This window comes from Vulpes vulpes, chromosome 2 (assembly GCF_048418805.1).
Source record: "Vulpes vulpes isolate BD-2025 chromosome 2, VulVul3, whole genome shotgun sequence".
Classification (NCBI taxonomy): Eukaryota; Metazoa; Chordata; class Mammalia; order Carnivora; family Canidae; genus Vulpes; species Vulpes vulpes.
In genome coordinates this window covers 18,621,858-18,637,180 of record NC_132781.1, presented here as the reverse complement: position 1 = coordinate 18,637,180, position 15,323 = coordinate 18,621,858, and the positions used below count along the sequence as shown (strand labels likewise).

At 41.3% G+C, this 15,323-nt stretch overlaps 1 protein-coding gene across 8 annotated transcripts in view; it reads left to right on the top strand.

The window, feature by feature from the left end:
* Nucleotides 1–9,234: 9,234 nt before the first annotated feature.
* The window catches only part of DBF4B (DBF4B-CDC7 kinase regulatory subunit), a 32,478-nt gene continuing 26,389 nt past the window's right edge, over nucleotides 9,235–15,323 (top strand). For 2 of the 8 annotated variants that reach the window (XM_072747013.1, XM_072747012.1), the window contains exons 1-2: nucleotides 9,404–9,493; nucleotides 9,930–9,995. In XM_072747013.1, the coding sequence (XP_072603114.1) occupies nucleotides 9,472–9,493; nucleotides 9,930–9,995 (88 nt within the window). In that variant the 5' untranslated portion in view covers nucleotides 9,404–9,471. Of the gene's footprint in view, nucleotides 9,775–9,929; nucleotides 9,996–15,323 lie in introns of all 8 variants that reach the window. The other 6 variants (XM_072747010.1, XM_025986872.2, XM_072747016.1 and 3 more) reach the window with 5 other exon arrangements.

Sequence of the window (15,323 nt, the reverse complement as noted above, 5' to 3'; positions counted from 1 at the left end):
CCCTCTCAATGCTGGTTGAATTTTCACTGAATCTGAGAGTTTGTACTTGCAGTGTTCACTTGTGAGTAATCTCGATTGTGCTTCTTTGGACAAATTTTCTTAAATCCTTTGTCCACTTGGAGGGCTAGGAAAATTAAATTTAGATAGCATAATCTATAAATCCATCCATCTGGGCATATGTGAACTACATAGAATATTAAAACACAAACATACCACAGAGCTGAAAAAAAAAAATACACTATCCCTCCAAATGTGAAGCTTCCCTTTCCCATTCCGCAGATAACATCCCTGCCTTACTACATACCCCAGGATGAGTAACAAGAGAGGCCCAGGGAGGGCACCAGTGTCAATCTGTTTATGGAAGATTAGCAAAGCTCACTTGTTTTTATTCTTTTAGATAAAAGATGAATTTAAGGGATCCCTGGGTGGCGCAGCGGTTTGGCGCCTGCCTTTGGCCCAAGGCGCGATCCTAGAGACCCGGGATCGAATCCCACATTGGGCTCCCAGTGCATGGAGCCTGCTTCTTCCTCTGCCTGTGTCTCTGCCTCTCTCTCTCTCTCTCTCTCTCTCTCACTGTGTGCCTATCATAAGTAAATTAAAAAAAAATTATAAAAAAAAGATGAATTTAAATTTTAATGCTTCCTTTCAGTAGCCCTGTGATTATCTTTTGCTAGGAGGTACACACCTCTCTCTGGAGACCAGGATATACCTAGAAAGAGAATTGCTGGGTTGAAGGGCAGATACCCTACTGGATATCGCAAAATTGCTCTCCCAAGGGCTTGTTCCAGGTTACATTTCCACCTGTTTCCTCACATTTTTATTAAAACTTGGTTTCATTATAATTTTTCCAACCAAAAGGGTATGCAATGGCATCAGATTGTTTAATTTGCATTTTCCTAGTTACTAGTGAGTTTGAGCATTTTTTGTTTGTTCTCCATTAAAAGTTCCTCATCTTAAAAAAATTTTTTTTCCTCATCTTTGAATTGCCCATTTATATCCCATGTAGATTTTTCTGTTGAATTGTCTTTTCCGGGTTGTAGTCCCACTGCCAGGGGGAGAGGGCAGGAAGGGGGTGGGCAGGGGAGAAGGAGAGCCTTACCTCAGTCACATACTGCAGTATCACCATCCGGGCCAGCTTCTCCTGAATCAGCCCAAAGTTGTGAATTTTCTCCCCAAACTGGGTACGATTAGCAGCATGATCCACCTGGAAGAGGGCAAAAAAAAAAAAAAAAAAAAAGAATTGTCTTTTCCTTACTGATTTCCATAGAGTCTATGTTTTCCTTTTTTTCTATTTCATTATTTTCTATTTTTTAATTATTATCTGACCATCTGCAAACTTTGAATATACTCATTGTTCATTTTCTGACTTGTCAAAGTGAACACTTGGCTGATTCATTTTCATTGTTTTTTAATTTATTTATTGTATTTTTTAAAGATTTTATTTATTTATTTATTTATTTATTTATTTATTTATTTATTTATTTATTTGAGAAAGTGGGAGAAGCAGACTCCCCGCTGAGCAGGGAGCCCAACACGGGGCTCTATTCCAGGATCCTGTGATCATGACCTGATCCAAGGGCAGATGCTTAACCAATTGAGCCACCCAGGTGCCCTCATTCCTTTTTCTTTTTTTTCAAGACTTTATTTATTTATTTATTTGAGAGCGAACGAGAGAGAGAGAGAGAGAGAGAGAGAGAGAATGGGGGAGGGCGGGGGTTAGAGACAGAGGGAGAAGCAGACTCTTTGCTGAGCAGGAAACCCAACATGGGGCTCTCTCCCAGGACCCTGTGATCATGACCTGAGCCAAAGGCAGATGCTTAAGTAACTGAGCCACATAGGTGCCCTGATTCATTTTCATTCTGGCTTGTTTTCTAACATAGCATATTCATTTTAGGTCATACATTTCCCTCTAGTTATTTTAGCTGAATTTTATAGCTTTTGTTTTTTTAAGATTTTGTTTATTTATTTGAGAGAGAGAGCAACTGAGCAGGAGCAGGGAAAGGAACAGACAAAAAGGCACAGGCCGACTCCATGCGGAGCACAGAGCCCAATCCAGGGCTTGATCTCACGACCCTGAGACCATGATCTGAGCCAAAACCAAGAGTCAGATGCTTTTTTTTTTATTAGCTTTTTAAATTTAATTTTATTTATTTATGATAGGCACACAGTGAGAGAGAGGGGCAGAGACATAGGCAGAGGGAGAAGCAGGCTCCATGCACCGGGAGCCCGACATGGGATTCGATCCCAGGTTTCCAGGATTGCGCCCTGGGCCAAAGGCAGGCGCTAAACCACTGCGCCGCCCAGGGATCCCAAGAGTCAGATGCTTAATCAACTGATCCATCCAGGTGCCCCTTTTTTTTACCTTAAAAAAAAAAAAAAGTATTGGGATGCCTGGGTGGCTTGGTGGTTGAGCATCTGCCTTTGGTCCAGGGCATGATCCTGGAGTTCCAGGATTAAGTCCCACATTGGGCTCCTGCAAGGAGTCTGCTTCTCCCTCTGTCTATGTCTCTGCCTTCTCTCTGTGTCTCTCGTGAATAAATGAAATCTTTAAAAAACATTATCTTTTCTTTATTGATTTCTAACTTCATTATTCTGTGGTCATAGAATATGTTATTTTTTTTAGGATATATTCTGTATGATGTTGATTTTTTGGTATTGGTTGATACTTGTGGGAGATAGTATAAGTCCATTTTTATACTCTTCTATGTGTACTTGAAAATAATACTGATTTTCTAATATTTGCATATTAAAGTTTGTTACATTATTTAATCTTTTATATGTTAATAATTTTATTCTTGTTACATCTGTCTTACTTTTGGGGAGGAAAATATGTTAAGATGTCCCACTATATTTATAGATTTTAGTCTTTCCTTGTTTTTTGTTTTTTTTTTTAAAGTAGGCTCCATGCCAACATGGGGCTTGAACTCATGATATCAAGATCAAGAGTCACATGCTGTATGAACTTAGCCAGCCACGTGCCCCTTCCCTTGTATTTCTGCCTTAAATATTTTTTTCTGCCTTAAATATTTTGAAGTTATGTTGTTAGATTCATATAAATACTAGGTTACTTAGTTTCTGGTAAATTGTTTATTATCAAGGAAGGACACCTCTATCCCTAATAATTCTTTATCTCTTAAAGGCAATTTTGTCAGATTTTAATATTGCTATATTAGTTTTCTTTGTCTGTGTTGCCCTACACTGAGAGGCAGCACAGAACAGTATTAAGAGCATGGCCTCTGAAGTCAGACTGCCCTGGTTCATATCCCAGCACTAATGCTTTCTGGCTGGCTGTGCAACCTCAAGTGAGTTATAACTTCAGTGTCCCCATGTACAAATTGGGCATACTTAACTACCCACCTAACAGGATTTTTATGAGGATTAAAGTAATTACTATTTTTAATGCATTTTGAATGTCATAGTAAACACTACATAGGTATTTATAAAATAATTAAACATACATATATGCATATATATATATATCTGCATCCATTTTCTGTGTCATTATAAGTATTTCTCTGATAAATACCGTATAGCTGGTAGATACTGCAATGCTGCAGTAGATATTACATAAGTCATAGCACATATGTGTGAGTGTGTCTATAGACTAACTCCTAGAAATAAGATGCTGGGTGGAAAGATATGTACATTTGTAATTTTGCTAGATAATGCCAAACTGCCTTACATAGGAAGCTGATACAACCCCAATGTAAGGCAATTTGGCACTACCTAGCAAAATTGATCTTTGCCAGTCTGTTCAATGAAAGTGGCATTTTAGAGTAGATTTAATTTACATTTCTGTTAAGTGAGGTTGAGCATACTTGAATGCTCTTTGTATTTTTTTCTTTCTTTTTTTTTTTTTAAATTTATGATAGTCACACACAGAGAGAGAGAGAGAGAGGCAGAGACACAGGCAGAGGGAGAAGCAGGCTCCATGCACCGGGAGCCCGATGTGGGATTCAATCCCGGCTCTCCAGGATCGCGCCCTGGGCCAAAGGCAGGCGCCAAACCACTGTGCCACCCAGGGATCCCTGTATTTCTTTTTCTATGAATATTCCCTTACCCATTTTCAATTAGGTTGTTATTTTCTGTATCTTATTTATACAGCGTTTTTTTTTAGATATTGGGAAATCAGTCCGTGTTATTGATATGAGCTGATTTTTTTTTTTTTAACTTTAAGCACTTCCCTTCCGGAATCAAGAAAAACGGTGAGAAACAAAATTTTGAATTACTATCTCAAAACATTTTCTGCCTTGTAGTAAAAACTACCTTTTTATGGTCACTGACTTTGCACTAAACACATGTTTAATATTTAAAATGTCACTTTCTGGTAGATACTATTATCTTCATTTTACAAATGAAAAAACTGAAGATCAGAGATCATTTATTTGCTTAACAAATATTTAGTAAGCACCCACCAGGATATAGCAGTAAGTGAAACAGAAAAGGTCCTTCTTCTTATGGACTTGCATTCTACCTGGGGAAATATAGACAACAAACCAGCAAACAAAATACTTTCTGTTAGTGGTAAGCACTGTGAAGAAAATAAGCCAAAGTAGTACACCCAGCAAGAAATGGGGGAGCTGCTGTTAGGTTGGGTGGTCTCCAAAGTCCTATCTGAAAAAAATGAGATTTGATCTCATTGCCTAAACGAAAGAGAAGAGCTGGGAAATGAGACCATTGGTATAAAGGCCCTAAGGCACCAACACGTTGGGCTCACTCAAGACACAGGAAAGTTTGGTACGAGGAGCAAACAGGGAAAGCCTCTGGGTGGTTTTGCAAGGGAAGGTAATTTTATCCATAATTGGGGATCACAAACAGCTTTTTTGTTGATGTGTATATCAGTTATCTGTTGCTGTCTCACCCCAAAATGTAATGACTTGCCACCAATCATTGATCTTCTCTGGGTTTCTGTAGACCTGGCATTTGGGAGCAGCTTGGTTGGGCTTTTCTGTCTTGGGATCTCTTGGGATCTCTTGTTCAGCTTGGCTAGGGCTGAACAATCTCCTTGCAAGATGGCTCAATCACATTAGTGGTTCAATTGGTGCTGGCTGTTGTTAGCAGGGAGTCTCTATTCCTCTCAGTCTCCACAAAAGCCTCTCCACAGGCACACTTGAGAGTCCTCCTGTCATGATTGTTGGCTTCCCCCACAGCAGGTGATCCAAGAAACAGCAATACAGACGTTGAAATGTTTTATAACCCAGCCTCAGAAGTGGTGTGTTGTTATTTCCTCAATGTTCTATGGTACATAGCCCTATTTGATGTGGTCAGTAGTATCAGGAGTTGTACGTGTTGCAGGCCCTCTTCAGACATTGTCTACCACAGTGTTTTAGAGAATGCTTTTAGGCAACAGGCTTGAACAGTGGAAACCTGAATAAAGTAGAAGGGCCCACAGTGACCCCAGCCCTCTGACTGAAGACAGGACAGGCACATCAGGCCACCCGCCTCAAACTATCCATAGGACCCAACTAACCAATGGACTACTTCCAACCAGGCACAGTTACTAAAAAAGGGAAATTCCATACATCCCCATACCTCCTTACTTCCCTCTGCCTCCTTGCAGAGTGCCTCTTCTTTGCTGCCCTGCCCACCACTCCCTTGCAGTGTATTCAGTACATTCCTACCTCCTTTGTTCTGCCTCAGGTGAATCCTTTCACTGCTGGCACTCTGGCCCTGCACCCAATTGATCGAGTCACCCCACATTTGATTGATCGAGTCACCCCACATTTGGGGAACTGCTTCCAATCCGGACGGACAGCACCAATATGGGTATTTTAAAATTTATATAGTTGTTTTTTTTTTAAAGATTTTATTTACTTATTCATGAGAGACACAGAGAAAGACAAAGAGGCAGAGAGACAGGCAGAGGGAGAAGCAGGCTCCACGCGGGGAGCCCGAGACGTAGGACTAGATCCTGAGTCTCCAGGATCACGCCCTGAGCTGAAGGCCTAATTAAACCACTGAGCCACCCAAGGATCCCCAGAATTTTTTATAAAAGTATATTTTCCAGGGATCCCTGGGTGGTGCAGCGGTTTGGCGCCTGCCTTTGGCCCAGGGCGCAATCCTGGAGACCCGGGATCAAATCCCACATCGGGCTCCCGGTGCATGGAGCCTGCTTCTCCCTCTGCCTGTGTCTCTGCCTCTCTCTCTCTGTGTGTGTGACTATCATAAATAAAAATTTTAAAAATATATATATATATATATATATTTTTTTTTTCCCAGGGCCCCTGGTGGCTCACCTGACTCTTGGTTTTGGCTCAGGTCATGATCTGTCAGGGTCGTGGGATAGAGCCCTGAGTCAGGCTCCCTGCTCATAGGGGAGTCTGCTTGTCTCACTCTCCTTCTGCCCTTCTCCCTCATTCACATGCTCTCTCTCGCTGTCTTTAAAGTGAATAAATAAATCTTTTAAGAATATACATTAAAAATATATATATATACATTTTTTTCCAAAATAAAGATAATTAGAAGAATGGCATTGTTTTACATCTCTCATGAATCTTTTAAATAACTGATTAAACAGAAGAGCGTTCTTAGTTTTGCTTCTGCATACTCCATTAAACATTCATGAAAGAATGAGAACAAAAAATGGAAAATAAGGGCACCTGAGTGGTTCAGTTAAGTGTCTGCCTTCAGCTCACACCATGATTTCAGGGTCCTGAGATGGTGCCCTGTATCAGGCCTCCTGCTCAGTGAGGAGCCTGCTTCTCTCTCTCCCTCTGCCCCACCCCCATCCTGCTCAAGCACTCTCTCTCTCTCTTCTCTCAAATAAATAAAATCTTTTAAAAAATAGAAAATAATGTCTTTGTGTTATTGTAAACTATTGTAAGTAGTTTGGACTTCATGGGATTTTTTTTTTTTTTAGATTTTATTTATTTATCCATGAGAGACACAGAGAGAGGCAGAGACACAGGCAGAGGGAGAAGCAGGCTCCACGCAGGGAGCCCGACGTGGGACTCAATCCCGGGTCTCCAGGATCACACCCCAGGCTGCAGGCAGCACCAAACTGCTGCGCCATCGGGGCTGCCCTTCATGGGACTTTTTGAAAGGGCTGAGCTACACTTTGGGAACCTTGGACTAGATTATGAGGTAATAACAAATGATACCCAAATTTCAGTAGCTTAAAATAACAGAAGTTTGTTTCTTGCTTATGCAACAGATCCATTTGGGGTTGCCCATGGTTCTGCTCTACGTCATCTTCACTAAGGTATGTAAGCTGACAGATCAGCCTCTAGCTAGCACATTGCCAGTCATTGTGATGGGGGAAAAGAACTTGGTAAATGATCCTGTCTCTTAAAACTTGTGCTTGAAAGTGATGTCAATTTTTTTCTTCTTTTTTTAAAGATTTTTATTTATTTATTCACAAGAGAGACAGAGAGAGAGAGGCAGAGACATAAGCAGAGGAGGGAGAAGCAGGCTCCATGCAGGGAACTCATGATGTGGGACTCAATCCTGAGACTCTGGGATCATGCCCTGAGCCGAAGGCAGACACTCAACCGCTGAGCCATCCTGGCATACCGATTTTTTTCTTTTTTCATCAGCCAACGCAAGTCACATGGCCAAGCTTTAGTTTATAAAGGGCCAGTATGTGTAATCTAGTGTAGGGAGGGGCCCTGTGGGAAGGGATACAAAATGTATGTGAGAGGTAGAGATAGAGATAGGGATGTATCTCTGCATGGTTTTTAAGGAGTATCATTCCAGTTGTGCATGGAGAATGGATTACTCTGAGGAGTTGAAGGAAGCTACTCAAGAGTAAAAGTGGTGTTGGGCCACCTGGCTGGCTCAGTCAGTAGAGCATGCAGCTCTTGAGCTCAGGGTCATGAGTTCAAGTTCCCCTTTAGTAGAGTTTACTTATTAATAAAAAAAAAAAAAGAGTAGAAGTTGTGTTAGAAAGTAACACAGTGCTTTGGGCAAGAAGGTATGGTTGCTTGAACTAAGATGGTAACAGTGGTCTGATTCAAGATATACTTTGAAGTTGGCAGAACTTTTTTGGAGTGAGGGTGGGGATAAGGGAAAATACTGAAATAACCTCTAGGTTTTTGTCTTGAGCAACTAGGTGGATTGTATAACATGTACTGAGATGGAGAAGAATAGGTTTTTTTTTTTTTTTTTTTTTTGAGGGATGTGTGGGTGAAACAAATGTTCTGTTTTTAACATATTAAACCTGAGGTGCCCGTTAGACATCCAAACAGAAATGTTCAGTAGCCACTTGAATATATGTCTGGAGATTAAGGGAGAGGTCAGAACTAGAGATAGAAATTCTGCAGGCGTTAGCATAAAGCTGAGTGTAAACCCATGGAGTTGAATGAGGTCTCCTAGGGAGAAAGTGTTAATATGGAAGAGAAGAGGGCTAAGGGCTAAAGCCCTGGCATGCTGCAACATTTATAGGTGGAACAATGGCTTTTGATCCAGCAAAGGAGATTTGAGGAGCCATTGAGGGAAGGTGAAAACTGGTAGAAATGGAAGCAAAATGAAGAAATTGCCTCAAGAAGGAGAGAATAGGACAGCCCGGGTGGCTCAGCGGTATAGCGCCGCCTTCAGCCCAGGGCGGGATCCTGGAAACCTGGGATCTAGTCCCACATCAGGCTCCCTGCATAGAGCCTGCTGCTCCCTCTGCCTGTGTCTCTGCCTCTCTCTTTGTGCCTCTCATGAATAAATAAAATAAAATCTTAAAAAAAAAAAAAGAAAATTGTTTTTTTTTTTTTTAAAGGAGAGAATGGTCTGTTTTAATGTTCTAGAAATCATATTGTATGCGTATCGCAAAGTGACCGTAGCATTTGGGAACATGGAAGTTACAGCTGACCTGGACAAGTACTGTTTTAGGGAAGAGGTGAGGATCAACGCTAATTACCTGAGTAGAGGAAAAGATGGGAAGTGAAGAATGGAGACACCTCTTTTGAGAAATATTTTGGTTGGGTGAGTAAGTGGAGAAAAGGGAAGGAAACAAAGATGTGAAGAAGATGAAATGATGTGTTTGTTTTGTAAATTGTCAACGCTCTATAAGTGATAGGCTTGTTTTGTTATTTATTATCTGACTCCCAGGAATTTCCAACCATCTCAGTGTGAAGAATCACTAAGGCCAGGTATACCACTGGTCCCCAGCTTCCCGTGAGGTGCAGAGTTATCTCCAGCCAATGAAAAGTCCAGAGATGAAGAGACGGGTGGAGAAAGCAGAGCTGAGAAGGAAGCAGATGGAAGGGAGGATTTGCTGCGTTAACATTGACCTCGCAGGGCCACCGTAGGGCAGCCCTTCGCAGGTATTACGCCGGTTTAGGGGGCGGAGCGACAGGAAATTTAAACTGAAGCCGCGTTGGAAGGCGCCTGGAGACTGATAGTGCGCTGGTGGGGTTGCCGTCGACGCTTGGGCATCGGAAAGAGCTCATGGAGCCCGCGAATAGAACGCGGAGGCCTTGAGGAAGGAGTACGGAGGCCGAGAAGGAGCCGAGGGTTTGAGGAGGGAGAAAGGAAAGGGTACGGATGCCGGGAAGGGGAAGATGGGGTAAGAGAGGCGGAAGGGGTTGTGAGAGTATGGAGAGGATAAGGGATGGGGAAGGTGCCCAGGAATTGGGGAGCGGATCGGTGCAGAAGCTGAGGAGGGCAGAGGGGCCGGGAAGGGCTCCCAGGAGTTGAGGAGGCAGGTATCGGGGGCAGAGGGACTGTGAGGGACAAGAACCTGGGAATTAGAATGTACAAAGGGTGACCAAGAAGACGGCATGGGCGTTGAGGGCGCAGAGTCCTGGAGGAGGCGGTGGGACAGGAGCCTTGAAGCAGGCGCGGGAGGTGAGATGGGATATGGGTCGAGATGGAGTTGAGTCTTGCAGTACCGGGGAGCCGCGCTGGGGATTGTGCGGGAATTGGGAGGCAGGGGCAAGGGATGGTGGAAGGTCGAAGGCTAATGATGAAGGTGGTTCTGCTGCTGTTTTGTCCTTTCTCAGGCGACGGCAGACTCTCTGAGCTGCAGAGTTCTATGGCTGAGGGTAGCCTCCGGGCTCCGGACCTAGGTAGGTAACAGGTCAGAACTAGGGATGCGAGGTCGAAATTGCTACTCTTGCACCAGAGCCTCCTGGGATGAAAAGGTCATGAAATGTTTAGCCCTATTGAGGTTTTCTAATTACTTAGTGATTTTGAGTGTGTGTACATGGAGGGATGTCATGAATCGTTTAGGAATTCTTATTAAAGGTCGAACGAGCTTTCAGTCTGAATTACGAAGGAGATTAGCAAATGGGGAATCAGTATAGAGTATCTTATTAAGCCCATATTCATGGTTATTTTTACCGTAAACTTAAACACCCACCGAAATAGATAAGTATTTCTGCACGTGCTTACTTCCCTCAATACTCTCCCCTCCCACTTTCAGTATCTTCTAGTTTTAGTTCTGGATTATTCCAGATACAGGCTTTGGTTGTTGCCTTTGAACTGATAATACGCTTTACTAAATAATGTACTCTTTCTTTGCTGGAGAACTTTTCTCCGAGAGTGTTTTCAAAAGGAAGCTTTTTGTGATAAACTTTCTGAGGCTTGTATACCTGAGAATATCTTGATTTCATCGTAGTGTTAAGATTCTTTAGTCAAAGTTCTTTTCCTTCAACATGCTGAAAAATTACAGTATTTTCTTCCTGCAGAAAGTAGAGGATGTTGATAATTGGTGTTGGTCTGATTCTTGTTCCTTTGTAAGTGACCTGCTTTTCTCATGAGAACATTTTAGATGATTCTTTTTATTTTCTCACATTTTATTTATTTATTCATGAGAGTCACACAGAGAGAAGCGGAGACATAGGTAGAGGGAAAAGAACTTTGACTAAAGAATTTTAACACTACGGTGAAATCAAGATATTCTCAGGTATACAAGCTTCAGAAAGTTTATCACATAAAGCCTCCTTTTGAAAACACTCTCGGAGAAAAGTTTTCCAGGCTCTCTCCTGTGGGAGCCTGATGTTGGACTCCATCCCAGGACCCTGAGATCCTGACCCGAGCCAAAAACAAATGCTCAACCACTGAGCTACCCAAGCATCCTTTATATTTGTTTTTAAAATTCACTGTGGTATGACTATGTGTGAATTTTAGAGGGTTTTTTTAAATAAGCTAATTACAATTTTATAGTTATATAATTTTAAAAGGTCAGGTCTAAAAAATAATAATAATAAAAAAAATAAAAGGTCAGGTCTGTCTCTTTCTTATACACACTCCTCCTGCCCAAACGTGGGTGTTGCTCCTAGGGTGCCATTATTTACAACTCTTCTAGTATTTACCTACTTATTTCTTTTTTTTTTTAAGATTTTATTTATTTATTCATGAGAGACACAGAGAGAGAGAGAGGCAGAGACACAGGCAGAGGGAGAAGTAGGCTCCATGCAGGGAGCCGGACTTGGGACTCAATCCAGGGTCTCCAGGATCACGCCCTGGGCTGAAGGCGGCGCTAAACCTCTGAGCCACCTGGGCTGCCCCTACCTACTTCTTTCTAAATAGCATACTCATAACCACTTCTATTGTTTTCAACTTAAATTATATCTGTTGATTTCTTTCCTTCTTTCTTTCTTTTCTTTCTTTCTTTCTTTTCTTTCTTTCTTTCTTTCCTTCTTTCTTTCTTTCTTTCTTTCTTTCTTTCTTTCTTATTATTTTTTTAATTGAAGTTCGATTTGCCAACATATAGTATAACACCCAGTGCTCATCCCATCGAGTGCTGTTTACTTCTTAATATGGAAAATATTTTTTTCTGTGTCTCCACTTACATGCAGCACACACAAACACACACGTTTCTGTCCTCTTCTCTCCTCCTTCCAGTGTATTTGTAGTGTTTGTTTTGTTGTTTTTTGAGTAGGCTCCATGCCCAAAGCAGAGCCCAACGTGGGCCCAAGCTCACAGCCCTGAAATCAAGACCTGAGCTGAGATCAAGAGTTGTATACTTAATCCACTGAGCCACCTTGGCTCCCCTACATGTAGTCATTTTTTATTGGTCATTTATTTATTTGCACTATCATGATTATGGTTATTCACAGATGTCTCATGTAGCAAACTAGGAAATATACTTCATTTTCTATGTATAATCACTAACTCATGTCCAGATTCTACCAGAATTATAAATCTTCCCTCACTACTTTCAAGTTCATCATAGAATCCATGTTTTCTTCTTTGTCTGGTAGACATACTTTCTGAAACCATTTGTCTAAGTCTTTTAGTCTGGTCCAGCTATTCCTAAGCTTGTTGCACCGGTTTCCTCCTAGAATTTCCCCTTCATCATTCTATGGATTTCCCTTTGTTGCTTTCCTGTGTGGGATCCCCTATATTCCAAATTCCTATTTTCTTCTCTCTTCATTTACTTCCTCATTTTGATAGAGTACATCTTCTAACTTAGCTTCCTGAGGAAGGATACATGATAAATATATTTTTCAAGACCTGCAAGTGTGACAATTCTTTTATTCCTTTTTTTTAAAGATTTTATTTATGTATTTGAGAGAGAGAGAGAGAGAGAGAAAGAGCATGAGGCAGTAAGTGGGGTAGGGGCAGAGGGAGAAGGACAAATAGACTCCTCACCAAGCAGGGAGCCTGATGTGGAGCTTGATCCCAGGACCCTGGGATCATGACTTGAGCCAAAGGCAGGTGCTTAACCAACTGAGCTACCCAGGCACCCCGACTCTTTATTCTACTTTACATTTGAATGATAGTCCATCTATTTAAAGAGTTCTAGGTTAGAAATCGTTTTTCCCCAGAATTTTGAAGACATGTTACACTCCCTTTTTTTTTTAAGTGTACAAATCTTGTTTTAATTTTTAATTCCAGTATAGTTAATATCCAGTGAGTGTTATATTAGTTTCAAATGTACTGTATAGTGATTCAACCACATTCCACTTCTTATGGCTTCCAGTGTACTGTGGCAAAGTCTGATGCTATAAATATTTCTACCTTCCTCCTGAACATGATAAGGGTCTAGACTGGTCTGTCTGTAAACTACAGCTGCCCTCATCTAGCAACAATGTGATTATTGTCTATCTTTTTTACTTCCAAATTAGTCACTATTATTGTTGTTTTATACAGTCAGCAATTGTTTGGATTTATATATATTTTTGGCAGATTTTTAGACCCCTTCTGGGTCTAGCTTCCTTCATCCCAAAGTATACTTCTGTGAAGTCATTAAGTAAGAAGTGGTTGGGGACGAAGGGGTTTTCTTTGTTTGAAAAATGCCTTGGTGGTTGGGCACCTGGGTGGTTCAGTGGTTGAACATCTGCCATTGGCTCAGGTCATGATCCTGGGGTCCTGGGATCGAGTTCCACATCAGGTTCCCCTCAGGGAGCCTGGTTCTCCCTCTGCCTATGTCCCTGCCTCTCTTCTCTCTCTGTGCCTCTCATGAATAAATAAAATGTTTGAAAAAGAAAAAGAAAATTGCCGTGGGTTTTCTCTGTTAAAAAATGGATAGCTCAGTCAGTTAAGCATCCAATTCTTTTATTTATTTATTATTTTTTTAATTTTTTTTTAAATTTATTCATGAGAAGAGAGGGAAAGTCAAGCTCTCCATGGGAGACTTGATCCCAGGACCCCGAGATCACAACCTGAGCCAAACCACTGAGCCACCCAGTGTCCCCTCTCAGTGTTTTAAATACTTATTTTAGTGACATAAAGCATTTAATAATTTAATTATTTTGTAGTCTATATCTGATCATTTTATTTGAAGCTCTTAGGGATCTAATTTTGTTCTTATTTCTGCTGATTCTCATCCACAGTGGCTTGTTTCCTTCATGTGTTTTATAATGTTGGAGGGTGAGCTAATGTTTGATGATGCTTTATCTGAGGAAATTTTGGGAACCCTGAGCTAAGCTGTGTACCCTCTAGAATTGCTTTGCATTTGATTCTTTGAAGTATGTATGCCAAAGGCGTTATGAGCTGGGATTACTTTTTACATTAATTTCTCTGTTTGGTGGTGGGTTCTTAGACCACATAAGTAATGTGAATTTGAATTCCAAATTCTTGGGAGGCCTATGGTTATAAATCTCAGAGAAGACTTTTGTCATGTGGAGCCCAGGCTTACCCCTTTTATCTGTTTTGGTGGATAGATTATTTTCAGATTTACCTTTTCTCCTAAATTCACGCAGGAGTTCTCAATTCTGACTCCTTCCTTGAGGCAGGCACAAGACCTTATCTCCTGGGCCCATCTGGCTCATCAATCCCAAACCCTTTTCTTTTAAGCCCACAAACTCCCTCAGGGCAGTCAGCATTAGCTTTCACCACTGTGGTTTTCAGCTTTCTCATCATTTGGGGCATTTGAGAAGTCCTCTTATTTATTGGTTTTGTGAATTTAGCAGTTAGATGGGATTTGTGTTTATATTTTAGCTAGTATTTTTAGATATTTTGTATTAGGAAGGCTTTTAAATTACTTGGTCTCCAGTATGGCCTGAAATGAAGCCAACATCTTCTTTCTCCTTAATGCCCTAAAATTTCTTGACAGAGTGCCCTGATGTGGGACTTTTTTCATTCATGCAGCTGGCACTTGGAGACTTTCAGTCTGGAAACTCATTTTCTTTCGTTCTGGAAATTGTTAGCATTATTTCTCTAAGATTCACCCCCTTCACCCCCCCCCCCCCCATTTTATTTTATATTTCTGGAACTTTATATTGTTCAGATACTGGATCTCATGGACTGATTCTTTGATTTTACTGTCTTTCTCTCCCACTTTCCATGTTCTTTTGTTCTCTTCTTTGGAAAATTTCTTCAACTTAACCCCTAATCATTATATTTATTTCTGTAATGGATCTCTCATTTCCTTTCTTTTTTTTTTTTTTTTCTTAAAGATTTTATTTTATTCATGAGAGACAGAGAGAGAAGGCAGAGACATAGGCAAAGGGAGAAGCAGGCTCCTCACAGGAAGCTGGATGTGGGACTTGATCCTGGAACACCGGGATCACACCCTGAGCCGAAGGCAGACGCTCAGCCACTGAGCCGCTCAGATGTCCTGGCTCTCTCTTTTTCTAAGAGGTTTTTCTTCTCTGTAGGTTTCTTTTTTTTTATAGTTGCTTACCTGTTTATGGAAGGCAGTGCATTCCTTTACCTCTCTGAGCTATTCATGGTATTATTTTTTTGGTTTCCTTCAGCTTTACTGTATTGTCTGTTTCCTTTATGTTCTTTTTTCTGTTTAGTGGTCAGATTTCTTGTTAAAAGCTTTCTTTTCTTCTTTTTTAGAAGCTTTCTTTAAATATCTGACAATCTGGGGACGCCTGGGTGACTCAGCGGTTGAGCATCTGCCTTTGGTTCAGGGCGTGATCCCGGAGTTACGGGATCGAGTCCCACATCAGACTTCCTGCATGGAGCCTGCTTCTCCCTCTGCCTGTGTCTCTGACTCT